This window comes from Drosophila sechellia, chromosome 2R (assembly GCF_004382195.2).
Source record: "Drosophila sechellia strain sech25 chromosome 2R, ASM438219v1, whole genome shotgun sequence".
NCBI lineage: Eukaryota > Metazoa > Arthropoda > Insecta > Diptera > Drosophilidae > Drosophila > Drosophila sechellia.
Genome location: NC_045950.1, coordinates 11,405,103 through 11,431,459, shown reverse-complemented (window position 1 = coordinate 11,431,459; position 26,357 = coordinate 11,405,103). Strand labels below are relative to the sequence as shown.

Below are 26,357 nucleotides of genomic sequence, written 5' to 3'. Positions count from 1 at the left end.
GCTATTGGGGAAGTCCTTGACCACGTAAATCCGCAAGCTGCAGTTTGCATTGCTGGGTGGCGTGTGTTGACTGAAGGCCAGCAGCTTCATCTTGATCGAGGGCTGTTGAATCCTCGGCTCCGCCACCACGGTGAAGTGACCCAGTTGCTCAGTCATAATGAACACATGCGTCGCCTCCAGCTGTACGAACATGGGTGTGTTGATGGTTTCCTCGCCGACGGAAACTGCCCGCCGCCAATTGACACTCAGCTCGTCGTGTTCGCTGTCTGCGTGGTAGATGTGAACATGCCACTGCTCCGGAGCCACCAGACAGTGGGGAATCTTCAGGATCACTGGTTTCACGAAGCTGTAGTTTCGCGGGGCACTATGAACCACACTGCTGCACAGAATGGAGCTCTCGGTGACGCAGGACACTCGACTGCACTCGTCGCTCAGCAGCAGCAAGGATACGTGCTTCTTGACGTGCTTTCCGATGGCGTGCTCCGGGACAAAGAGCAGCAGCTCGCCGCCATAGAGGCGGAGCTGTCCTCCTGCGCTTCCCAGCAGCTCGTATGTGCTGCTCTTCGAGGCGTTGAGTATGGAAAACTTTCCGTTCATATCGAAGGTTGAGTTCGCTGTTGGATGACAGGGATATTTAAACCGATTCAAATCAAGTTAAGCTTGGTTTCTTACAGGTATCAGCTGTGGAGGATTCCCCGGTCTCAGACAGATAGTCCACGCTCAGATGATCTATTGGATTGGTGTAGCTGAAAGTAAAACCAATCCACAATGATTAGAATCGTTTATTATTGGAAAAAGGGCTTTAAAAATGTGCAATTAAAGTTGAGGGTGTTGGAATGTAAGAGAACATTAAAAAGTTTATATCTACACATTGTAAAAGCACTGACTGGAAGGGAAGTTATGTAGGAAGTAATTCTCTGTGAGCACCACATTTTCGTGCCAAGAATAACAAAAAGCGCATAACTATTCTCGTTCTTTGTCGAATTTTAATGTCGTATGAGTCATATTTAAATGTAAGCCCCTGTCATGAACAAGTCTTAGAATTTATAAAACCAGTCAGACTCGTCAGATAATTCATTAAATTGAATGTGTTCACTTTAATGTCAAAGTGTTGATAAATGCAAAGATTCATATTTGTAATTAAATAGTGAACCCAAAAGATGGAAGGGCAATGGAGAAATTTTAAAGAATTTAGTCGAACTCATTGGAATTTAATTCTTTTTTTATCTTTTTTTTATCTTTTTGTATCCTTGAAATAAACGTACTGAGGACTCAGTCAATGGCATCAAAGATAATCCCTCGATATTAAAATGTTTCATGGCTTATTTGCGAGCTGTAAAGTTTAAGGCTATAGTATTTATACCATATTGTAACCAAATCAAGACTCAAGAGTACCCAAAGGATAAAGGGACATATAAAAGGGCGAACTAATAACATTGATGGCTTATTTGTACACTTACTTGGCGGACAGATTGGGCACGTCGTAGTGGTGCTCGGTGACGCCTCCACAGCCGATGCCCATGCCCATGATGTGCTCGCCGGGCAAATAACGATGTCCGGGATTGACGTAATCGTATCCCATGTTGCTGGCCTCGATATGCATGCGCATCTCCTTCTTCTCCACAACGCCGGGCATATAATCCGCGTCCATTACTGCAAACGGAGTCGAAATAAACACGGTCAATTGCTGGCGGCCAACGCAACGTTATACGGACGCAGGGCGACCGACGCAGGACACTGGAGTCCTTTGAAACTCACCTGAACGGGCCATGTTGTAATGGGGATTGGTGCGGATGCCACGACGAGCGCAGCAGATCAGTGCGGTCCCGAAGGCGAAGCACACCGCCGTTATGAAGGCCAATCCCAGATAGAGGGTCCAATCGAAATCTGCAATGGTGAAGCGATGCGCACTCATATTAAACTGCTGAATCGGCTGATTGTACCCCGTAATTTTACTTAAGGGAAAGTTTATTGGTACCCAGTTCGTTAACTTTTTTATAGGTTCACAGAAAACTTTTGTAATGAAATAATGAAATAGCGGAATTACATTTTTAGTAATTTCAACGACTTCATAAATAATAGAAAATATATATGGATCTTTTATTCTAACGCACAGAACGTACAGAGTATTTCCGAACTCAATCTCGAAAGTGGAGTCTTAAAATCAGTTCACCTTCTAGAGAACTGAACTGGCAATAAAGCCAGCCTGCGAACCAAGATGCCACCACCCCGCCCCCTTCCAATTGCCAATCTGTGTGTGCTTGGGCATTAAAAAAAAGTAAACCAAGAGATTTCTGCGTAAATCCGCCACCCTCATGCTTCTCAGGATGCCTGCCAAGCAAAATCCACACATTCATGGACGTTGAGTCAACCCGAAACCGAAACCAAACCGAACTGAACCGAACTGAACTGAACTTTTCCATAACCAAACAGGCATCCTCTCACCCATTGTCATCAATCCCGAGCAGCCATGCGTATCCGTATCTGGCGGAGCGGAGCAGTGTATGTCTGTATTTAATGTTTTATGTTTGTATGCTCATCCCCAGTCCAGCTTCGTCTATTTCGCATTATAATTCGCCGGCGGCCCCCCGTCGCCAGCAGTCAGTTGCCCGACATCCCAGATTCCGCAACCCAAACCCCATCTATGGTGCCCATCTCCATCTCCATGCCCAGCTCCATGCCCACATTCACATCCACACCCACTGCCACCCATCCATTGGACGCCCATTGTTGCGCTGCCTGTTTCCGTTGCTGTGATTGTTGTCGTCATTGTTGCCGGCGCTGGCGGTGACTGGTTGTTGGCCAAAAAGGAATCGCTGCAGCGCAAGGAATTACTCTGTATATATTATGATTATTATGCCGTATATAGTACAGTCAGTTTTGTGCTAGCAGGGCTAGAAGTGGGTGGGGCGGACGCATTATACAATGTATGAAATGAGCAATTATATTCGCTGTAAATCAGCGGCAGCATCGGAAACAGCGATAGATGTAGAAGTTGAAGACCCTAGCAGCATCCCCAACTGGGATACTCCAAGGATCTCGCAGCTTTCGTTTTCCCTTTGCTTTTGTGCATTTTGCATGCTGGCTTTTTTACATCCACATATATATATATATATTGTGTTGCTTCCTTTTTTTTTGTTGCCTCCTGCAAGGGACATCAAAAGGGGATTCATCTCCTTGGTCTGACAAATACGCTTTTAATATCAGATGGTTGAGTACGAGATGCTGACAATGGGCCACGATGAAGCCGCAGGTATCGGTGGTCCCAGGGATTTGCCCGGATTGCTCGAGCTTTAGCGAATCGTAATAAAATCGAAAATAAGCTGCAGAGTGTCACAGCTCTTCGAAAACTTTTCAGGAGGCAATCAAATAAAGGACAAACCTGCCAAAAAAGCCCAGCAACTCCTGGTACTCCCTGTGTATCCTGATCCTTTCAATTACACACTGTGACAGCCATCTAATTGATCCCCATGGACCGCACAAAACTATGTTTGAGTTGGGTCAATCGCACAATTTTCCCCTCTTGCCGCCCGCCGATGAAAATCGAATCGCAAACAGCAACAATGACACGGGAAAAGCCCCGGATTGGGGTGGCAAATGGGTGGGTGGATGCTGATGCTGCTGTCTTTGCCGCACGCCTAATTATCTGGCAAAGCACATAAACCCTCGGAAGACTTGTGTGGGACCCCCACTTAAATCTCAATTCCAAGTGGTGCTGCTGCGATTGATTTGCGACCCTTCTTCGATTGGGTCCGGGTTTCATTTTGGCGATTGGAAGTCGCAAGTTGAGAGCTTACAGCTGGGGGTCCTTTGGGGTGAAAAGTGAAATGTCCTGGCCATGCTTTCTATACCATCTATACTTCTATTATATATATAAATACCATAAGCCCGTGGTCGTGCACAAACAAATGCACTTGGTTAATTTCCCATTGTGACAATCAGTGTTGAGTGCTCATCTTTTGTGCGAGGGATTCAGGGATTCTGGTTTTGTGGATGCTGCACTCCGGCTCTGCTGTTATTGTTGTCTAACTGTCTACTTTGTTGCTCCTGCCAGGCATTCATCCTAGTCATAAGCACAGACTTACCATCCTTGCCAATCTGGCACTGTTCGCCGCGGCATTCGGCCGTTTGTATGTCTTTTCCGGCGCACAATGATTTGCCATATCCCGGGATAATGTCGGAACTGGAGCCAGTCGCTTCGCTGGGGCTTCCTACTGCGCCCACTCCTGCTGCGGCGATGAGGGCGGCCATGCCCGCCCCGGGAGCTCCCAGGAGCAGATCACCGGCTTCCTCCGCCTCGGAGGAAATCTGAGTCTGGCCCTGAGTCAGGCACTTCCGGCGACGCACTTGAATGCACTCCGCGGAGCAGATGCTCCAGTCACTCCACGCCGACCAGCGGGCCACTGTAAATGGAAGAGCAGAGGCAAAAGCACAGGCAGTTTAGAAATCAAAAGTCATATTAACATGATTTAGCACACATTCCCGACAGCGGCACTCCCCGAGTCATATATCAAGACCATCGGGGCCACAATCATGGACGTGGCATTCCAAGCCCCCCTGTTCTCAGCTTCTCCGGCTGCACAATTACGGTCTAATAGATGGTCCATGGGGAGAAATCGAAAGTTTGTTCCCACCATAAAATTAGTGGGTCTTCCTCCACTCCTGATTCCCATTTCCCATTTTTTTTTTCTTTACCCCCAAAACTCCGTTGACGACGCCTCTGTTGATTTTTGGGGTTTGGTTTGGGTTGGTTTCTGCGTGGGTGGGTGAGTAAAAGTGATTGTCATTTTAATGCTTTTCTATTTTCGCATTTTCTTTGCTATTTCAATTTCCACTAAATGAGGGGGAGAAAGCGGAAAGTCCGAAAGCTAAACAAAAAGCCAAAAATGTCCATGGTGTGATGCATGCCAATGGCAGCTAAAATATATGTTCGACAGCTATGCACTGAGGAAAATAAGGTGACTCGAAGTTATTTAAGTTATTCTTAATAAAAAAAAGCACTATTAACAAGCCTTCTTTATAAACATAGTACAAATGCGTACACTATAAAAACTGGATTCAATTTATAAATAGTTTTCATTAAGGTATTTCTTTTGCAATAATATTCAAATTTCCACATGCCTGCGATGGTTTCTTTTAATTAGGTATTTAGTTCCTGGTCTAGTTTTTCGCTAAGTGTGCGCACATCCTGGTATAAATACATCGGCATTTGGCACTTCCTGTTTTGGAAACATAAAACCACCCTCAGAAAGGGCGCACAAAATTCCGGACTTGTCGCCAGCCATCATCACATTGCCAGGCATTTAGTTTTCCCCGCTGCCACGCCGTGCGCATCCTGATCCCCAACCCATCCCGCCTGTCAATACCCATTCCACGACGTATCCTTTTCGACCCCGGCCAAAAACCGAGACCCAGACCCAGACTCAGACTGTTGCATGAATCAGAGAGCGTGAGTCGTGGTAAGTGATTTTTAAGTTGCTATCTGCCGCAGTGACGTCACCAACAACTACCCCGTCGCAAAGTAAGTCACTTCAGTTAAAGTCAGTTAAAGTGTGGAGGATTTTTTTTGGGGGAAGTCCCGAAACGAATGACGCCACGGTTGGTTGGATGCTGATGCCTCCGGTTCGGGTTAACACGATTGTTTATTGGATTGTTAAGGCCCCAGTGGATAGCGAGGCGACCCCAACTAAAAAATTTAACTGTCGTCGGCTCGTTAAACATTCAAGTTTAACTGCTCGAACACAATGTCGTATTGAATCCTTTGGAACCCCCACCCACCCATCCGAGTAGCCCCATCCCATTGGATCCTGAAACGGCTGGGAAGCCTTTGAGGGAAATGCATATTGTCGGGCTTTCGGTTCAACTTACTGCGCTTACTCGACGAAATGTCAAATCCATCAGGGCTCACGATTTGAGTGTCCTCTGTTGTTGGCGGGCGACGATGGCGATGATGGCGACGGGACGTCAGGACGACGGGACGTCAGAGCGACAGCGTAATCACGGGGCGTTGGTGGGCGTGGCGGCGGAAGGACCATAAGGTTGACACGGTTCCATGGGGATGAAAAGTCGTCCGGGGAAAAAAAGAAGAAAAACGAAAGCCAAGCGAAATTTAAAATTAATTTTATGACACACTTTTCATAGAAAAGAAATACCCGAGCCCACAATGGCGTCCCCCTCTTGACGACCGAAAGGCCCCCTTCTGGAGCACAGTATACGCTCGTACTCCACCCACCCATTTCCCATCACCCATTTGGCCCGCTTGTCTGTCAACAATTGCTCATTGCTGTGCCCGCTGTGCGCCTGGCCAAGTATCCTACGAAATCTCCGTGTGGGTGAGTATCTGTGCGAGCACTACAATACAATACAATGCAATACAATAAATTTACATGAATAAAAGTGAAGAGTCTCAAACACATGCCGCCCGTGCGTCTGTCAAAAAGAGCGCCCCAGCTACCACCGTCCGCCCCATTCCATTCCACTCCACTCCAGATTTCATCCTCACATCTCCAGTCCTCAGTGCTCAGTCCTCAGTGCTGAGTCGCACCAAGTCTCTGGACCCACTGCCTTCCCCCGGATTCATTCCTTTGTCACCATTTAGTCGGTGGCACGCCGGCGGCAGGCTTTCCCCGCTGCCAAAGGCGGCGGCCCAATCTATCCATCTATATACGCATCTCGCATGTGGAGATATCTGTCGTCGGTCCGAGGAACCGAATGCGTGTTTAAAATGAAATACTCAGCACTCACTCAAAAGTGTATTATACCATTGTTCGCTCGGGGCATGGTGACTATGTACTGGGGTTGGTCTATATTTAGTTATAGTGGGTATTAAGTTATTAATCTTGAAATAGGCATTCTTTGATGTACTCATTATTGTAAGAAAATTGCTATCTCTAATTGTTGAAATTAAGGTGTGTCAAAAAGTTAAAATAAGACTAACTTTAAAAAGGGAAAACTTAGACATAAAAAGACATAACTTTGCTTGTTGATAAAAATATGTAGAAATTTGTAAGAACCATGCGGATTAGTCTTAAATGAATTTAATATTAAAATATTTCGCTCAGCTGTTGTACTTTGTAAATTAATCCCAATGCCACTCCCATCATTCATGTAAATCCGCTCCCTTTCGGATTATGATAATTCACTGAGGTCCTTAGAGTATGTCTAGTTCGCATTGACCCTCAAAAGCTTATCTTGTCTTTTATTCCTCATCTTTTTTTTTTGTGAAACGCCCCCTGAACTTTTGCGTTGTGCGGTGCTTTGTATTTTGGGCAGTCTTGCCACTCCACACCATCCCGGTATCCGTACCATCCTGTCCGCCCTGGTGTGAAAAATACGCGTTGTTCTCGACGCTCCGGGAGATGTATCGACAGAAGCAGCGGGGCAACCAGATGGGGATGTGCAGGTGGCGCCCAAGCTGGAATCCCGGCCGCAAAATACCATTTAAATTGACAATTTTGGCTTCTGCTTAACAGCTGCCTTTAAGCATTCTCAGTTTCCCCTCCCAAAACCCCTTAGCAGCACATAGAGCCCGTATAATGGGCGTGTTGGCCGCAATTCGATGCGCCCACAATTTTGCGGATGACCGCAGGAACGTACCTGGACATGCGGCGCAGTCGGCGGATTTCTGGATCTGGGGGCCCGGACACTGAGCGCCCCCATTCAATGGCATCGGATTGTTGCAGGTGCGCGAACGTTTCCTTCCCTGGCTGGGCTTGCCCGCACACTTGCACTCGCGCCATGGACTCCAGGTGCTCCAGCCACCGTTGACTGTGGGATGAAATCGGAAAATAAAAAAATTGAGCTTTATCGGCCAGCAAAACGACCAAAACTACTCAATTTAAGGTGCTATGCGATTTTTGGCCCTATAACTGCAAAATGATTATACTTCTTCACTTCTATTAGCAATAAATTTTATTAATTTTCTTTAAAAAAAAAAGCATTTTAAAGCTGTATTTCATGGAAAATGATTAAAACCGAGAACCCCCAATAAAGTGGTTTTCTTCCTGGAATTTACAGCATGGAACCTAGTTCCCTTTGGTACTGACCATAAACGATGAGAACGGCGGAATCGGAGACGCGTCTGCCGGCGATATTCTCCGCACTGCAGCTATAGTTGGCCATATGCTGCAGGGCGACCTGGCGGAAGATGAGTGTGGCGGCCGAAACGGTGATCCCCGGCTCGCTGTCCGCCGTGATGACCGCGTTGTTCTTGTGCCAGGTGAGCTTCGGTTCGGGGAAACCGCCGGGTGGTTCGCAGCGCAGTTCCGCCCGACTGCCCAGCTCCAGGCGCAGCGAGGTCGGCGACTGGTTGAAGGACTTGCGAATATCTGTGGGGGTTAAACGGACAGATGCAGGTTACCGATGTAGATACGGATGTAGATTCAGATACAGATAGGGGTAAGCTAAGCGAGGGTCAGTTGTTGACAGGAAGCCACCCCCGGAAAAAGGTGCAAAGTTAACTACAAAAATTACATTTTCAACTGCATGCCATTATACTGAAACAAAAATTCGGGAAAATCAACTATTGTAGGATAAACCTACAAGTTATGCTCATAATAAAAACGTGTCAAAATAATAATAAAACATTAATTGTTAATAATTAAGTCTGAGCATTTCAGATCACCTGAATTAGTCTTTATTTGTAAACTAGAACTTTTTGAACAGTGTACTCACAAGCAATGTGCACGGTGGCCGCCTGACTCTTGACCACGCCACGCGACGACCACGCGTGGCACTCGCACTTGAAGGGTCCGTCGCCGAAGAACTCGTCGACCAGGTCTCGGTGGATGGTGGCGGTGACCTCCTCCATGTTGACCCCCGTGTGCGGATCCACGTGAGTTTCGTGCGTGGACGGCGGTGGTTGCGAACTGCCGCTGCACTTAAAGATCACCTGCAGTGAGTGGGAGGCCTTGCATTTGAGCACCGCCGGCCGGTTCTTGACCACGAAAACGCTCTCCGGCTCGATGAGGAATATGGGCAGCGTATTACTCGCCTCTCCGGGACTCAGTTTGCCGCTGTTGAACTCCTCAAGCAGTATGCCCGATCCACCTGCCGCTCCGGATGATCCCAATCCAGAGGACCCTTGCTGCGGCCTTGCATTCTCATCCTCACTGCTATTGCCGAGCAGCTCCGCGTTGTTCTTGTGCGGCGCCGACTCTTCGGTGACCAGGGAGTTGGCGAAAGGTGCCATCGCCGTGAGTTGGTCAATCGCATCCTCCTCCAGGGAGGCGGACAAGCTGCCGTAGTCCAGCTGCGGCAACTCTCCGGAAACTGACAGTGTGAACAGCAGGATTAGCTGGAGCTTAACCAGCAGGAGGACAATCACATTTCCGGCTTTATTAATCACCGCCATGCTTCGCTGTCAGTTGACCTGTCGTTTCGTGGTGGAGATGGTGAAGGTGGTGTAGGTGTCCCTTTGTCCGGCGCTTCCTGTGCAACTGATGCACCTGCAGGGGCACCTGCAATTGTTGTTGCTGCTGCTGGCGATGTGGCGAGCTAGCTGAAGGAGCTGGCATTAGCATTAGCCGCACACTCGCTTTGTTCACGTGGTGAATACGATCTGGGAGTCAGATAAGAAACGTCAGTTAGCTACATTTACTTTTGCTCCTTCGACCAAGCAATTTGCCCACTTGGCCATAAGGCGATTATTTACAAAGCGGTCTGTCAAGCCACGAAAGTGTCCACGGTTTGACTAAACTGTTCATATCTTTGACGCACACGCTCAGCATTAACAACTTATGGTCTTGCACTTGGATTTTGCGATCTGAGCCGACTTGTAAACACTCTACTGAATTTATATTGAATTCATTCAATTTTGAATTTAAACTTAACATAATGTTACAATTTGTATTATATATTGCTAACCTGTATCTGTATTTAGCTGCATATCTTATTACAGTGTTATTCAAACATTTAATGGAACCCTCAGATGTACACCTACCTTTTTATGACGTAAACCCCCTTAAAAGTAAGGAAGAAAAGGTGTCTGCTTACAATCACATTTCCCAGAATCAACAATGTTTTAAGGGTGGCTGCGAAGAGAAGATGAAACGATCACGCAACAAACCCTTCCAAAAGGTCAAAAGAGATGCTACTTTCACGAATGAAACTATCTCGAGTTGTACGCTTGAGTTTAGATATCATTTCCTGCCGAAGGTAGGTAGGCCCAGATTCCAATCTACTGTCAGGATCAATGGGAAAATGAGGATGTATCGGCTGCACTTAGGGACACTTCCTGTCCTCGCCGCACAATCTATGAGTTGTCTCCATCAATCAGGGGACCAATCCGACGACCCCGTCCGACGACCCACAAAGTGTAGGGCAGCGTGGTCACAAGTTACAAAATTTCCCATTAGCCATGCAAGTCATGCATCAGGTTCTACGAATCGTTGGTACCTAATCGAAATATTAATAACAGGTATAAGTATGCTCCGCCACACTGCAGTTCTCCGGGCAGCTAGGCAGCTTGGATCGGTTCAGGACGTGGTCTCCTCCACGGGCTTTGCCTTTGCCTTTGGCTGTGGGAAAAGCGCCTTTTGTCTTTCAGAGTTATTAAGTGGTGGTGTGGTGGCCGTTGGAGTGGCAAATGGTTATATGGAGGAGGCATGCCTGCACGAACACCGCGATAAGTCCGGCCCCCGTCTTTGGGCCTCACTTAGAGCTGGAGTTTGAATTGGAGTTTATGCGTTTGTCTTTGTAATTATGTATTAATCATGCATAAGTTAAAACTCAAAGGCCCCCTGCCCGCTTAGTCTCTCAATATTTTATTGCCGCCGACGTGGGCCATTAAAAGGCGCATCAAGTAAAAGTCGATATGTAAATTTTGCGGAAACGCTGATATGCGATAAGTGATTATTATTGAGGGGGATCCATGCGCCACAGCTCCACCAAACCAGTGGTACCCAGTAGCCGGCGTGACCACGAAACGTAATAAAATATCGGGTAATCAGAAGTTAAAGGGAAATAATACATTTGATGGGTCGTCATCATCGAGAGACTCGTTTCGTTCGGCTTAAGCGCCTTTATGCGTAATTCAATTGGATTTACAGGGTGCTTGTGGACACTTGAGTGTCTGTCAATATTCTCCTTCGTGTGTGGATGGGTTGGGGTAATAGTAATGGTAAATGCCATATATGCCATGCCGTATGTGCTATATGCTATCTCCTATCTGCTATATTTGTGGATATGGAGTGTGTGGGCGGGCGGTGCTCATGTAACTGACCAGATTATAATAGTCTTCTAACTCCATCCGCTTTGTTTTGTGTGTGCATTCTATTATAGATGGGATATTGAAGCTCGTTTTGTTTTCGATTTGTCTAGACCTTTGTTTGACGAGGCCGATATTGGGCCATATTGTTTGCCGGGCTGCTTAGCCAAATTACATTTCGGCTAAACTAAATCGATAGCGCCATCAGCGAAAATCGAACTGATTTTCAGCTCTTATAAACATGGCTTATTTATTACTGCAGTAACTCTCAAGAATTATGCTGAATTGCAGACTCATACTCATAGATACTCATATGTATGTATATTTCGCTTGACAAGGGAACAACCGAACTGGTGGCGAGATTAATCAAAGTCTCGCACATTAAATAGCCCCGATTCGATCGATTGGATGGATGCCTGCCTTATCGGACCGAAAGCCTCGTGCATCGGGGAGGTGGGGTATTGTACATTACATTTTAATAGATTTTTAATGAACTGAAGTAGGCCAAATGGATTGTAAGAGGCGCTTATCAGCGACATTTCATTGTCTGCGGGTGTACTTTATAATCGAATGGGTTTTATTTATTGAATGCAAACTTGTCGTTGGCAAATAAAAAACCTGCATTGATTTTGGCACGCAAGCATCCGGCGAAAACCCCCTCCACATCCACTTCCTCATCCTCTGAATGGAATGACTGAATGACAAACTGTGGGACACACACGCACATGCACTGAGCGAAAAAGTCCAAGAAAAGGAGCATTTTAAACAAAATATTAAAATAAATATGAAAACTTCTGCCAAATTGCTGATATTTCTTTGTCTTTAGATAGAATGGAATACTGGGTCAAGAAACGTCTGTTTCAGATAAGAACTTTATAAATTTTTCCATTGATTTTATGTCTATTAATATTAAAGCCCTGTGCAGTAGTAGAAGTACATCCTATACAATTTCATAATTTGTTGATATTAATATCCTTTTTTCCCTGTGCACTCTTTGAGATTTATGACCAGATACGGAAAGTTGCGTGTGCATGTAATCATCTTATATTGTGAGCAGGAGACGCCACCGAAGTCCCGCTGAACTTTGATGATTTCCCAAGCTCTCGGATTCCGCGGAGGAGTTTGAGGGGGAGTATGAGGAGGAGTATGAGGATGAGATTGTGTCGCCAGCACTTGCTTCCTAGGCAGCCCGTGGATGAATGAATGGGAAATGCGAATGGAAGACTGCGTGGGATAATCGGCGTCGTATTCAATTTAATTTCACAACTATTGCCGGAGTCCCAGTGAAGTGAAGTGTAGAGGGCGGAGAAGCCCTTCCTGTGCCGAAGGAGAACTTCCAAGTGAACTCCAAGAACACAGATTCGGCTCTGGCATTTCGGGGCATGGGGATGCCGAAATGGGGCGGGGAGATGGAGATTGGGTCTGGTCGGGGAACAATGCCAGAACACACAAAACAAGTGAGCATTCTATAAAATAATTGATGACTGACTGACTCAGTTGCTTGGCAGCAATAATTTTTATACTTCTGAAGCACTCGCACACACACTCTCGAGCATTAAAATCAAATGCCACTCGAAACGCTGCGCCAGTCGCTTGGTGACTGCCCTGAAGTGGAACCATGGGTCCATGGATGTGGATATATGGATGTGGATGTGAATGTGGCTGTGAGTGTTGGTGTGGTTGTGGCAGATGCCGCTGCCTCAATTGCGTGAGACTCCTCCTTGTAGTTATGTTGTACAATCGCCGGAACATCTGTAGCACAAATGAAATCTTTAATGCCCAAGGGACCGTGCTGGTAACTCTGAGGCATCTGTATTTCACATGTTGCGCATTTTGCCCACACACTCCGCAACTTGAGAACGTATGAAAGCAGCTATTGTGAGCTATCTGCGTTCGCTTCGCATTTTTTTTTCGGGCCGCGCTCGCCTTGTAATCAAACAATTAAAGATGATTTTAATTAATCTATTTAAAAAATCCTCCCCCATGGCCTAGCCGCCGTCATAACTGCTCAAAATTGATCGAACAACTCGACGGGGGATGCGAGCACGACAACGGCAACAAACATCTTTAAATTAATTAAGCGTAATTGTCGAGGAATTAGAAGTAGAAACAAAAGTTTCAAGCATGAGTTATGGGCCAAGCTACACAGGCTCATGTTACTACAAGATACACAACATACACAAGATACAATCGTAGCCAGCATACTGCATGCAATAAACAAATTATTTATGATTCTATCCCATCAGCGGCATAAGTAGCACAAACTGAACAACTGGTGAGAGGCCCTTATCATTTGTATCGTATTAGCAAAGTTCTAATGTGTCCGGTTCTAACAAATGATGCCCGTGGCCTAATTTATGTTGCCAAAACTACTGCCACATGATGCCAGCTGATGATAGCCAGAGGAAAATGGAAAACAAACGAATTGCCTACGCATGTCGAAGATGCAATGATAAGAGTCTGGCGTAAAGAAAGTTCTACTACCTAGGCATGTTAATGCCCTACCGATTCTCACCGCCATCGATCGGAATGGTTCAATCCAACGATTTACGACGCTAAGCCCTTACCAACATCAGCTACCTAGCTTCGAAACAAAGCCAGTTGCCGAAAGAAACTGAAAAGAGGCTATTCTTTCACTTCGATCGACATCTAATCCAGTGTTAAGACCCTGAACCCTGGATCCTACATACATGCATATAGGAGCCCGAATGGCCTCTACATATGCTATAGGGCCCTGGAATGACAATTAATCACCGCAGGAGTCAAAGATGTTCATGCAACGCTCCGTTCCCATGTCCCGAAAAATCGAAAGTCGAAGGGCGCAGGGCTACCTCCAAGCCCTTGTTTGCCCATCAAGGCGAACAGCTGTATCTGTATCTACGAGTTTTTGGGTTTGAGTTTCGATTACTGTGCCGGGTTGCACAACCCCTAAAATTATGACTAGGCCGAGTGAGTGTGAGAACCAGTGAAGAAGGGGTAAGAGTAAGAGCTGCGCGTAAATTGTTAAAAAAGCAGAAACCAAAGTGTGAGTCCAATCATTACGTGCATTTGTCAAGGCCTGAGAACTGTTCCGAATGTCGCTGCTGGTTGTCTGAGTCCCATGCCACTTTTTGCCATACCCACCTCATGGCGCATATACTCGTATGCATATCGTCCGACTGTCAGTCAGTCAGTCAGTCAGTTGGTACGTCAGTCAGTCAGTTAGGACGTTTCGACGTCCAAAGGGGATCATTATATGCCAATTGGCGATTGTTTGTTACCCCCACTCAGCGAAGCAGCCAACGTTTGTCGCCGCGGAGGGTTGGTAATTGCAATCCATCCACATTTGAATTTACATTTGAACAACGCTTACGGGCCCAAATTATAACTGTAATTGCGGCATGTTGATCGCGGCGGCATCCCGTTGGCCGGAGTTCTTGTTATTATTATTATTATAATTGTAGCTGCATCTTTTATCAATGAATTGAGTGCTGCACTCACATGAGGGCCTCTCGACAGCCGCCCCTTCACCACCCCTGGCCCAGATCCGTGACAAGAAAAACATAAATAAACATACTGAGAGAAAATGTAGTGTACTTGGGAATCGATCGAGAATGGTTTGTAAGGGCTCTCGTGGGATTATTCTCAGTCCCTTAGATGAATTTTATAATCGTATTCCCATCGAAAAGGTTTTAATACGCATTAAAATATAATTTTATGAATCACTGCTCATTGTTTTAAAAACTGTCTTATCACGGGACGAAACACCATGATGGCATCAATTAATCTATCCCATTTTAGTTGATCATAAACCAAAATAAGTAAGAACTTCAATAACTCTACAGTGTAGCGTTCAGATTTCAGAAATCGAAACTTCTCCTAATCGAAACCTTCAATGAAGTTGTTTTGCTTTGCTTTGAAATAGGATCTCTTCCTCAATTAAAACCAAGTCTATATCTTTTTCTTTCTGTGCACTAGCGCTCACCACAGTTCCACTCACAGCAAATACACATGGCTAAGCGCAATCATAAAATACAAATAAAAATAAAAATACACGATGGCGTTCAAAAGGGCACGCTTTTCATAATAAACATTAGCGAGCGGCCCCTGTCGTCCCTGTCGAACCCCGCCCCCTCCTGCCCCGCGGTCACACGGTTCGAGGGTCGTCCGCTCCGCTCCAGTCGGTTCCGTTTCCCCCAACTCCCTTCCTCCCCCACATCCGCCAACTGCTCCTGGCGCGCTTGTTTGTTTGTGAATTGGTCGTCTTTAGTTACACTTGAATACGTTTTGTGTGTTGTCGCCGTAGTCCGCTGCCCATGTGTGTGTGCGAAGTGTGTGTGTGTGGGTAAGGGCTAGCTGGCTGGCACTTCGCCTCCTCCTACTCAATGCACTTTGCACCTTAAAATAGCATTGCAGTGGCATACTTAGCGGCGCAGGAAGCAACGGACGACCACTGCAGTGCGCCCCTTTGTCCGCATGTGCTACTGTGTGTGTGTGTATGTGGTGCTAGTGTGTGTGCGGCTTGTTTTTATCCTGTCCGAGGGGACAGGTTTCTTATTATAGTTAAGCATCGCTACTTACCCGGTGTCTCGCTTTTGTTGCTCCCGTTTCTGCAGTGCGGCCAGACGATAGGCAAAGGAGCGGGCTGTTGTCTTAGGAGCCAACATGTATCCAGATCCGGATCCAGTTACATGTCACCAGGACCCCGGGAATCCTTGTGTGGTGGGCCAGTGCCTGTGTGCTTAGGACATCTGTAACCTTATCGCATTCAGTTTGTCAGCTTGTCCCCGCTCACACACTCATTATGACCGAACACTTCACCACGCTTTTCACTGCCAACTGAGTAGATATCCTGCTGGTATTACTTCAACTTTCGTGTGGCACTAGGTTAGGTATCTCTATCCCGCATATGCGGTGCAATTTATATCACTGTTCACACGATCGCTCACTTGGATTTCAATACGCGCGCTCGAAAGTACGAAACTCGAATTCAACAACCACTGCGACGAGCGACTGCGCGTCCGTTTGCCTCGGCGTTTCGCGTTCAAATGAGACGTGTGTTCGTGGCCAAGGCGAAAAGGCTGCGATGACTGAGCCCTGCACTCAGAGAAATGGACGCCCTAAATGGGAAAATGATAGCGCAAAAATTTGGGGTGGAAATTCAGTTATCAGTCAACAAAAGTATATAGGAATTGCATTTAAGATTATTTTTAACTTTTGTAAGGTTGTTAAATGTAATAAAATTATTAATTACAATGTAAAAGAAAAAGCAAATCTATGGTTAAAACATTAAGGAACAATATTGTCCCTAAGCCTTCTCATAATTATATCTTAATAAAATGTAACGTATTTGTAAAAAGTTATTATTTGTTTTGAAATAATTCCCCAAGTTACTTTATTACAAAGTAATGGCATCTGATTTGGCAGCTGTAAGAATTTTTCCGAGTGTAGTTGCGCTCTTTGATTCGAAGTTAGTTTGCCGCTCTCTCTCGCATTCTCTCTCTCTCGCTCGCACACAGCATCCCCAAGAGGAGCACGTTGTGTTGTTGTTGCTCGCAGCATATGTGCAGGAAGTAGGTGGCTGTGGGGAGCGGGGATGGAGCTCCAAAAGAGAGAGAGTGCGAGAGAGAGAGACGCACTTTACGACGTGGATGTATATGTACATGTATGTGTATGTATATTGGCTCCTTGGCTATTTTGTATCTTTCCTGCCTCCGCCCGCGTGTTGTTGTTGTTGCTGCTGTTGTTGTTGCATTCTAATTTTACGCACTGGATTCCTGAGATGCTTTCATATTCCCGTTTGATGATTTATCGACTGCAGCAGCAATTAAAAGGCCTTTAGCGCTGCTTTTTATCAACTCGACTCGGTGACATTGGAGTTTTATTTATATTTTGTTGTGCGCGCACACCCACAGCACCTTTAATTTCACTACGCACTCACACAAACACACACATGCTATTTAAGCCAAAAGATTTTTGTTGGCTTTGATTGCTGTTTTTTCCATGTAATTCCATCTTTATTTCACTTGAACTTTACCATCTATTGCGTCTTAATTGCTCATTTTATGGCCCAGACATTGACTGCAGTTTTCCCGACGAATGTGCGATTCTTGTTTGCCTTTTTGTTTTTCGCCGAGCACATTCCTTTGGCATCAAAATTGGAGCCTGTGCTCCCGCAGATTACTCCCGTTGCCCAGTGTGACCAGCTGGCCCCAAGGGCTCCAATCAGGGTTGAAGGTTTTCCGGGAGCTGCTTTAAATCCTTTGGCGGCATTATGCGCAGATAAGAAAGGAAGTCTTGTATATTTCCACCTAAAGTTACTACGTTTTTTAATTGTATGTGAACCAGAATTGAATATTGAAATTGTTGCTTACAATTCTATTCTGATAAATTTGACCTGCATCTCTCTCTCATCTAAAATGTCCTACCCTCTGTTATTAATACCTGAATATCAGCATATCATTGCTTTTTGCCAGCAAGATGAGATGTGAGTATATCATTCGGTTCCCATATCTTCGAACCACTAGTTCGAACATTAATAAAATCCTTCACCGTGTAACTAGCTCCACTTTTGAAATCGTAATTAAATTTTTCAAAATTTAATTCGCTGTATTTATCTAGCTTTTCCTATTTAAATTAACCGAAATATGAGTAGATTTATGTGTTTCAAATGTAATTGATGTACAAATGTATCAGAATTTGTTAAAGAAATTGTGCTTAGAATCACAGTTCATCATTAACTTAAAAGCCGTTTATGCATTTCTGTGGTCGTTTGTTAACTAAACATAAGATTATTATTGGCGCCAATTTTAAAAAATCGACAGTGTGACCAATACACCACACAATCTTACACCTTACATTCTCCCTCATTTCTACACACTTCTTTTTCTACACAGCCTAGCGGCAATAATTGGAACTCTAAACGTGTTGCCAGATCGAATGAATATTAACTTCAGTTTGGTGCGACATCTGGTTTTGAGATTTTAAAAAGCGCAGCAGTGATAATCACAGCGACCTCTATGGGACGGTAGCGAAAGCAGCTCGGTTGTTTATAAAAAGACATTTTGCAACACAGCACCGTGTATGTTAAAATTCAAAAATTGGGCGCCAACCGATCAAAAATTCAATTTCATACACTAATTCATGACGTCTTGTTCTTTATACAGATAAGAAAGTACACATCATTTGATCGTTTTGTTTTCGTTGTGGTGGGAAAGCTATTTTAACTTATTTTCTATAGCATTCTTATATTCCACAATTATTTTTGCAAATTATATATAACTAGTGTCCCTGGTAGAAAACAGGAAGAATCAAAAGTCACGCAACTTAACATTCAAGACACAAAAACATATTTATTTAAATTTGTTATAACTTAAAGCTCGAGTTAACTAGTTCTTATACATGTCGCAGAGCACCTTTTCCATGGGCGTGTTCCCAATGGTGCGCTGAAAATAGATGGACTCAATCTTGTGGGAGCTGATCATGCGCAGCAACGGCAGCATGAGAAGGAGTCGTCCGAACCTGGCTATCTGGGCGGTGAACTGCGTCTTTGTGTGCTGCGACAGCATCACCTGTTGGTAAAGTAAAATCACAATGAAGCTTTCATCACTTTTGAAAACTGCAGCATACTTACGTGCGCCTGATCCTGAAGATTCTCTATCTGCGCCGGATCTTTAAGTCCGCGCGTTTCCGGCCGGAAGAGAACTATCGCCTTGAGGCACGCGAATTCAGCGGGGTCCACCAGCACCGCCTTGTATTTGCAGAAGATCTCGTGGAGCGTTCGCACATCCGCCGCCAACTAGCAGCAATTTAAAGTCATAAATATTAATATATTAGATGGAGCCATGCGCAGAATTACCTCCTCCTTGGTTATGCAAGTGTCGCCATTGGCGTTGTTCTCCAGATTATTGCAGTGCTCCGCCACCGAGAAGAGGGCGCAACCGGTGGGATCCAGGGGAATGCACCATTGGATGGCGTTAAGCAGGAACAGCTCCGACCAGGACTCCTCCAGCAAAATTACCTGCCAGGAACAGAGGATATTTCGTTACGTTTTGAGTAAAATTGCTATTCCACTAACTAACTTTAGCTGCTATCGGTTTTTATATTAATCTATGTTTAACCCACCTGATCCCGAAAGGAAAGCCTCGCAAAGCTGGGCAGGTTCTTGGCCCACTTGACGGCCATGAATAGCAGTCGGGCACTCGTCTCGTAAACTGTTTCATGTTGATGGGTGTACAGATTGGGCGACATGAACTGCGGCATGATGAAACTGGAATCCGATCTGCTGACTGCATGAGGCTCCTCGTTGTCATTGGTTACATCTATGGAGTCGTCTATTAAAAAAATTGGATAAATATATAAGATATTGGCTCTGTTTTATAAAGTATAAATACTCATATAATGTTATTATTTTTGCTTAAATATTATTTCCCAAACTCATATTTTAAACTTTCTATATGTTTATAATTATTAATATACCCACCATCATTGTCATTTTCCATGGTGGGACTGGAGGAGCTGACGGAGGAGACACTGCCGCCGGCGTTGTTTTTCTCCTTGGCGTTTTCCGGCGCCGGTGAGCTCGGGTCGATGGAGTGGTTGCTGCTCGAGTTGGTCGAGTGGGAGACATTGCCACTGGTGGCCATCTCCATGCCGTAGGCCTTCTCCTTGGGCGAGTGGTGCACGCCGGCGGCGTTGAACATGGGAAAGCTGCCGGCGCCCATGTGGTTCGCAGCCAATTGCATTGAGGAGGTGAGGTGGTTGTGGTGCAGCAGTCGTCCCGTCGGCAAACTGCCCAGCGCTGCTCAGGGATCAAACAGAAATCAAGGTGGGCCATAAGTAACATACGTTCCCAACTATCAGCCGAGGGGCAGCAACTACTCACAGGGCGGCGGCAGGAGTCCGGAGCCGTAGCAGGGCGGAGACAGTAGCACGGGTGGTCTGCAAATTGGAGTTGCCCGCAGATTTCGGGCGGTTAGATGGACTTATGCAAATGACAGGCCAAGCACAACAACTGCACTCGGAAAAAAAGCATGCAACTTGTTTTAAATGCTGGACTTTTCTTTATACTTTCGTTGGACAAAAAGTTTGTTATAAGAAAAAACACAGCATAAGTATTCAAGATTAGGCTTCAGCCTTGGCTTCAAAATATTCCAGTTCATGTTTTTCATAATTTTTTTCGAGTGCAGCGGTAGAGATATACTTACCCGAAAACCCCGACGGCCACAGCGGCCTCTCGCAGCGCCCGTCCGTGCTCCATCTCCCGCAGAGTCTCCGGCCGTATAGTGGCCGTGTTGCGGGGCTGTCGCTCATTTTGCACGGCTGTAATTGGAAAACAAATGCAACTAGCATGAGCACTCGGCATCTAGTTGTTTAGAACGGGATTGGGAGTGGGACTGGGAGGTGTCCGTAATGAGGAAATGTCACACTGACAAAATCGCTCCGAGCACTCGTTTAAGCACAGGTATCCCAGGATGGCAGGACGAAAAGCGGCCGCGTGTGCCTGGCCTTTCCTCATCAGCATACGGAATGGTATGGAATCTCCGGCTGGGGAACAAGGCCATCCATCCATTGATGGCAAATTGGTTTTGTGGTCACGTGCCGCTCACGCCCACAAATTGTTTCGCCATTTGTTTATGCAATTTCACCGCACAATGAGGCCGGGCCACAAAAGCTACTTCGCCGCTAATGGCGTATCCGCAAACTGTGGCTATTTTCCATATGGCTCGCATAATTTACGGCCAAATTAAAGGATCCACAATAGAGTCGGGAAAGTGTGTGAACCGCCCCAAGGGAGGATGACTATATTTATCAAATGACAAACTCTCGAGACTAGAATGCAAAGTGAAAGGTGTGAAAGTTTCTTGCCGATAATGTTTGTCTTTATGATGTCATGTTCGATTAAGTAGATATAATCACATATAATGACATTAACAGAATAGTGGCATTAGTTGAACGGATATATTAGAATGGTATGAAAAGAACGACTTCCTTATAAATATTCAGTGACTCCAGTTAAGTACAACCAGGTAAGTACAATTGGCTTATATTGATTTTACAAGCCTGAATCTGACTGACGTCTGCCGATTGTCTATTTGCTTTCCAGACATCGAAACAATGAAGAAAACTTTCAGTCTAAATGAACAATTGGGGTTCAGTGGAGTGGCAGCGGCAAAGCTGCATAAAATCTGTCAAAGACAACACGAGCAGCAGGTAGCAAATCAATTGGGTGAGCAATATGTAAATAAGGAGCACCCACAACCCATAGTGAGCCACCCTGAAATGAGGATGTTCCTGCCATGGGCTCACCGACGTGGGAAAGGGTTAAAGGGCGCACTGATCGGGGTCACGTGTTCCCGGGGCTTTTGAGGTCCTGTTAAAGACCAATTAAACGTGCTTCAGTTCATTAGAGCGAGCTGGGTTGTGATGTGATATGATAATGCAGTTGGTAATACGCACCGTCCTTGTTCATTCCCATTTGAAGGCACTTCTTGAGCCTGCAGGCCTGGCATTGATTCCGATGGGCTTTATCCACTACACAGCGTCCCGTTCCCGCCTGGCAGCTGAAATGGTAAGCAGAATCGATTAAAATAGTGCCAGGACATAATCAGGTTATCCTGATGCGCAGCTAACGAGATTTCTAGTGTCAAAAATTGCAACATTTGTCGATTTCGATGGCGAACACAAAGCCACAAAACCTCAGACTCGGGCCAACCGAGCGGAAATCCAGCCACAAAAGCACTTCTATATCTGCTAGATACAGGACCTGTTCCTCTCTTCCGTTTCATCGACCTCTCGTCCTTTGTTCTGCCCTGGTGGAACTTTAATCAAATCAGGGCTGAGTGCCATCCCTCCCACTCGAAATCCATCGAAATCCATGGAACCATTTTTAGCCCAGTCATCGCCTGCCCTTTTGCACACTAAGCCTGCGCCAAAATTCAAAGATGGCCAACGCTCCTAGAAATCTCTAGCCGTCCATTTCGTTTCCATTTTATGTCCTTCGTGGCGCCTGGGCAGGAAATCACTTAGCGAAATGTATCCTTGAGATACAGCCCTTGTCTACGTGTGTATATGTAATTGAGGTATTTTGTGTATGCAAATGTTAAATTTTCGTAAACAAATCAAGTAGATTGGATATGTGTGAATGGGCAGCTCATTCCTTTGGCATTTCAAGTTTTGTATCTCTATAAAAATAATCACATAATATTGCCATTGCCCCAACCATCAAACATCCGAGAATAGACCATGAACGCATTTGTGTACACTAAAACTGGAAAATAAAGGACACATTTTGGCTTTTATATGCTCTACAAATTATATACTTTTAAGTTAAATTAAATTTTTTAGCCTTTGAACAACAAATGAATAAAATCCATAAATTCCGTAGCCTATTCCTATAGTCATAAAAAATCTAATATATTTCTAGCCTGTCCTTGGAAAATTCCTTTGGCCACATTCGAAAGTTCTGATTGGAAGCAATTGATTATAATTGAAAACGGCTTAATGGGGCCACCGGAGACAAGGATATAAAAAGGACCAAGGGCCAGATTGACTCTGCCGTCCATCGGGAAACAAGTCACGTCGGTGAAAATATACACTAGACCTGTTATCCCTTTTCCATGTCTGGAGTGTATCCCTCGTTCACTCATTCCCGTGCAGGGGGAGGATATTGCTCTATTTCATCCCGTAGAGCCGCACAGAACCGCCCCCATTTTTTGACTTTGTTGCGATTCGGCTTAGTCGATGGACGAAGATGTCGGGAGGGCGGATGGATGCGGGTGCTGGGCCACATTTGGCCAAGTGTTTTGCGCTTAAGCCCTCCATATCAATCTCATGGGACCAGGACACGGATATAGAGATTTCGACATTTGTGATTTACCGCGCCCGCTGGAAAGCCGCAGAGCAAAACATGCATTACTGTATCATAACGTTATGTTTTTGCTGGCATTGATTCCGTCGGTTTGGATTATGGGATTTTTCTCTCTGATTTAATGATAATTGAAAACGCTCGACAAACTTTGATTCGCGCTTTTGCTTTTGCTTCTCTGCTCTTTTTTTGTCCGATTTAGGAAAATTCCCACGTCAAAAGAAAAAGTTTTAAACGAATTCGCTTTAAATTCAATTACATTTTAAGCTGCAATCCAGAGAGAGGGGAGCGAAAGTAAAGTGGCATTCGCACATGATGCCATTCTGGGCACAAAGTCAACGCGAGGGCAAATATGCGCATTCAAAAGTTGACGCTCAAATCCCAAAGATTTGAATAATTGTAATGAATTTGCCGGAGCTCCGTAATCCGCCAGACGGGCCTCCGGGCACAGCGGCCCACACCCATCCCGGCACCACCCACTTTTGGGAAAATGTTGCAACATTTAATGGAAATGAAATGGTAATGACTGGATTTGAGACCATAGTTAGGGCTACACTGAAACAAAAGTGGCACCAAACATATAAATTCACAAAATGGGAGTGTCTCAATAAATAAATGGTTTAAATTACTCTTTACGCTGCACAAAAAGAGATTCTAAATTGTAATACAGTAGTTGCAAACTTCATAGACACAAATATTCCCTAAGAGGACCATAATTACTATACTCTCCTTATGACTTGTAAATCTTATTTATTATATATAGTTTTTATTTCTAATTCGCTATACCCAAATTTCTTTCTGTGTGCACTCACCGATAAATGAGTTTCCGCCGCACACTGCGCTTGAAGAATCCGGAGCAGCCATTGCAGGCCAGGATTCCGTAGTGCTTTCCCGAGCTGGTGTCGCCGCACACCACGCAGATGAGACCCAGGTTCTGACCCTTAATCCGGGTCATCGACGAACCCTCTGCCGCCGACGAGTGGTTCATGGAGTTGGCTGCCGCTTGGGCTGCCGCCGCCGCAGCCGCTGCAGCGGCACTGTGGTTCCAGCTCAGCAGTCGACCAGTGGGCACGTTCGAGGCGGCGGGATGAGGGGGCGGTGGCTGTGAGGGCGGTGCTACGCCCGCCGATGTCGGTGGAGGCGCCTGCCCGTGCATCGGCGCCGGCGGAGGAGTGTAGCAATGCCGCTGCGGACTATGGAGTTCTGGAATTTTGAAGCAGATTAGTGAATGGTATCTAAGAGAATCGAAATTGTATCTTCCATGCAACATAGAGTTTGTTGGGTTTATGGTTGTGTTTAGACTCTAAAAAATATTCCAAATTTGTTTTTAAAAGGGGAAGAATAGTATACGTAATACGTGTTTAGCTAATGCTTTCAGAATGTATAAATGTAATTTATAATTCTATACAATTTCCGCACTATAGCTTAATATTTTTACACGAGTAATGATCGTTCTTTAGCTATTCTTTTTATCGGCATATTAAATAATTAATCTCGTTCCATCATAAGCCATTTGAAATATCCCGCCAGATTTTGGACCAGTTTTCCCGGCCGTAATGGGTGGTGCAATAAAAAATCACTTATGTAGTTCATATAAATTAAATCCCAATTTGTCAGTTGTACCGGATTGCGGATGCGAAGGACCTGCCGATCTTATCCCTGCGTGGCGACATTGACGCCCTGTAATCCGCAAATATATTTACACATTCAATTAGGGTGCCATTAAGCCAAACGGCTCTCGACCAGAGCGTGCCAAGCAATCTGTGCGCAAAATTTGCCTCGGGGGACGATTGTTTTGCCATCACACCCTAATTTGATTGTAGTTTCCTTACTGATTTTTTGATGCACTTAACCCTCGACGTTCCAAGGACGAGGCTGAGGACACATTTGTAACACTCGCCACTTGGCTGTGCGCTCGACCATTTGGGTTCGTGGTTCTGGTTTGGGTTTGTGTTTTCGTCCTGCTTGGCATTGGAATGGAAAGACAAAGTTAGGCGGCCATTCAGCCGGGACCAACTGGCAGGACTGCGGTCCAAAGCCGAAGGATTAGCGTCATATGCTTGCATTTTCCGGAGCACCGTCTTTGTTAATTTTATGGGCTCGTTGAAATTCACTTTGGCACACACAAAAGTGTTAAGGGCGCCGGGATGGCTGTGTTATGAATTTCTGACATTTTTGGCGGCCTGACTCGGAGTCTAATTCAATTTGGTGATTATCGCAAATTGAATTTGCCTGGCCATCCGTGCATGCCATCAGCAAGTTGGGCATCGATTTGATTTGAGTGTCTCCGCGACAACTGGTTCCTGCAAATTGGTAATTAAAATTGCCAATGTGATTTTCTGGCAGTGCCATCAGAATCCGCATGTTTCTTTTCATGTTTTAACCTAGGTATTTTACAATTGAGGCAGTCGTTTCACCATATGAAAAATTATACTCCTTAATTTTAACTTGAAATTGTTTACACAGCTCTAAAAAAGGTTTTCTATTCAAATAGCTAAGCATGTAATTCATTTATAAGAATTGGCTTAAGAAAGGAGTAATATATATATATATAAATATCATAAAATTATTTATTGGTTTTTTTAAATGTGGATTAGCTGTCAATATAACATTATTAATTCGCCACTAATTAATAATATAATATAAAAAATATCTTGTTTTCTACGACTCACGTTTAAAAAAATTCTTCCCGTCGGGTAATTAAAATGCCAAGGCTCAAATTTAATTTATATGATAATGTCAGTCGTTTTTTGTAATTGCAATCTTTGCTTTCGCATCCTTTCCGTTTTTTCTTCAACATATCCCTTTTTAATTTTTCCTATCTTATGCGTCCTAATTAATCGTGGGTGTAAGAAACGTAATTATATTTCGCACACAATTTCCCAACAAACGTGATATTGTCCTTTTTAAAATTTATTGTTGAAGGAGTTTTAAACCACCGTTATGGCATATATTCATTTTTTATATAATTAAGTAAGAAAACCACACCTTTGTGTTCACAGCTTAATAAACATATTTCAGCACCATACTCATATTTTAAAAAACACACTAATTTACCTTGAGAAGATGGTCGTGTTTCAGAGGAATTTTCTTCCTTATTCATTTTGTTGAGCTTTAGCGGATTGCGATTAAAGATCACACCTCGTTAAAAAGTTCATTAACAATTGGCACTATTTTTAAGAATTTCTGAATCACCACTTTTAATTCGCACTTTTTGGGTTCATCGCATTAGGATCCATATTAATTTGCAACCGTTGAGAGGCGACGGCAAATGGAGGGTCCTGTGATTCCCGCTGACGAAAACGA

The 26,357-nt window shown here is 44.9% G+C and overlaps 2 protein-coding genes across 3 annotated transcripts in view; both read right to left on the bottom strand.

Annotated features, from left to right (window-relative positions):
* The window catches only part of LOC6609276 (netrin receptor unc-5), a 19,210-nt gene extending 1,869 nt beyond the window's left edge, over positions 1-17,341 (bottom strand). The window contains exons 1-11 of one of the 2 annotated variants that reach the window (XM_032716336.1): positions 17,223-17,341; positions 15,767-16,305; positions 8,674-9,559; positions 8,046-8,327; positions 7,597-7,767; positions 5,869-5,922; positions 4,086-4,403; positions 1,759-1,887; positions 1,461-1,653; positions 673-746; positions 1-614 (exon numbers count right to left, since the gene is read on the bottom strand). The exon at positions 1-614 is cut by the window's left edge and continues 1,869 nt beyond it. In XM_032716336.1, coding sequence (XP_032572227.1) covers positions 1-614; positions 673-746; positions 1,461-1,653; positions 1,759-1,887; positions 4,086-4,403; positions 5,869-5,922; positions 7,597-7,767; positions 8,046-8,327; positions 8,674-9,352 — 2,514 coding nt within the window. In that variant the 5' untranslated portion in view covers positions 9,353-9,559; positions 15,767-16,305; positions 17,223-17,341. Of the gene's footprint in view, positions 615-672; positions 747-1,460; positions 1,654-1,758; positions 1,888-4,085; positions 4,404-5,868; positions 5,923-7,596; positions 7,768-8,045; positions 8,328-8,673; positions 9,560-15,766; positions 16,319-17,222 lie in introns of those variants that run through there. The other variant, XM_002033930.2, reaches the window with a different exon arrangement.
* A 1,227-nt stretch (positions 17,342-18,568) lies between these two features.
* Positions 18,569-26,154, bottom strand: LOC6609275 (photoreceptor-specific nuclear receptor). Its single transcript, XM_032715452.1, has 10 exons — positions 26,109-26,154; positions 23,864-24,254; positions 21,644-21,747; positions 20,392-20,506; positions 20,070-20,125; positions 19,668-19,985; positions 19,310-19,518; positions 19,044-19,205; positions 18,819-18,983; positions 18,569-18,756 (listed from the first exon to the last, which is right to left on the bottom strand). Exons 1-10 carry the CDS (start codon positions 26,152-26,154, stop codon positions 18,574-18,576), a joined length of 1,749 nt encoding a protein of 582 aa, XP_032571343.1. The 3' UTR covers positions 18,569-18,573.
* Between the last annotated feature and the right edge of the window lie 203 nt (positions 26,155-26,357).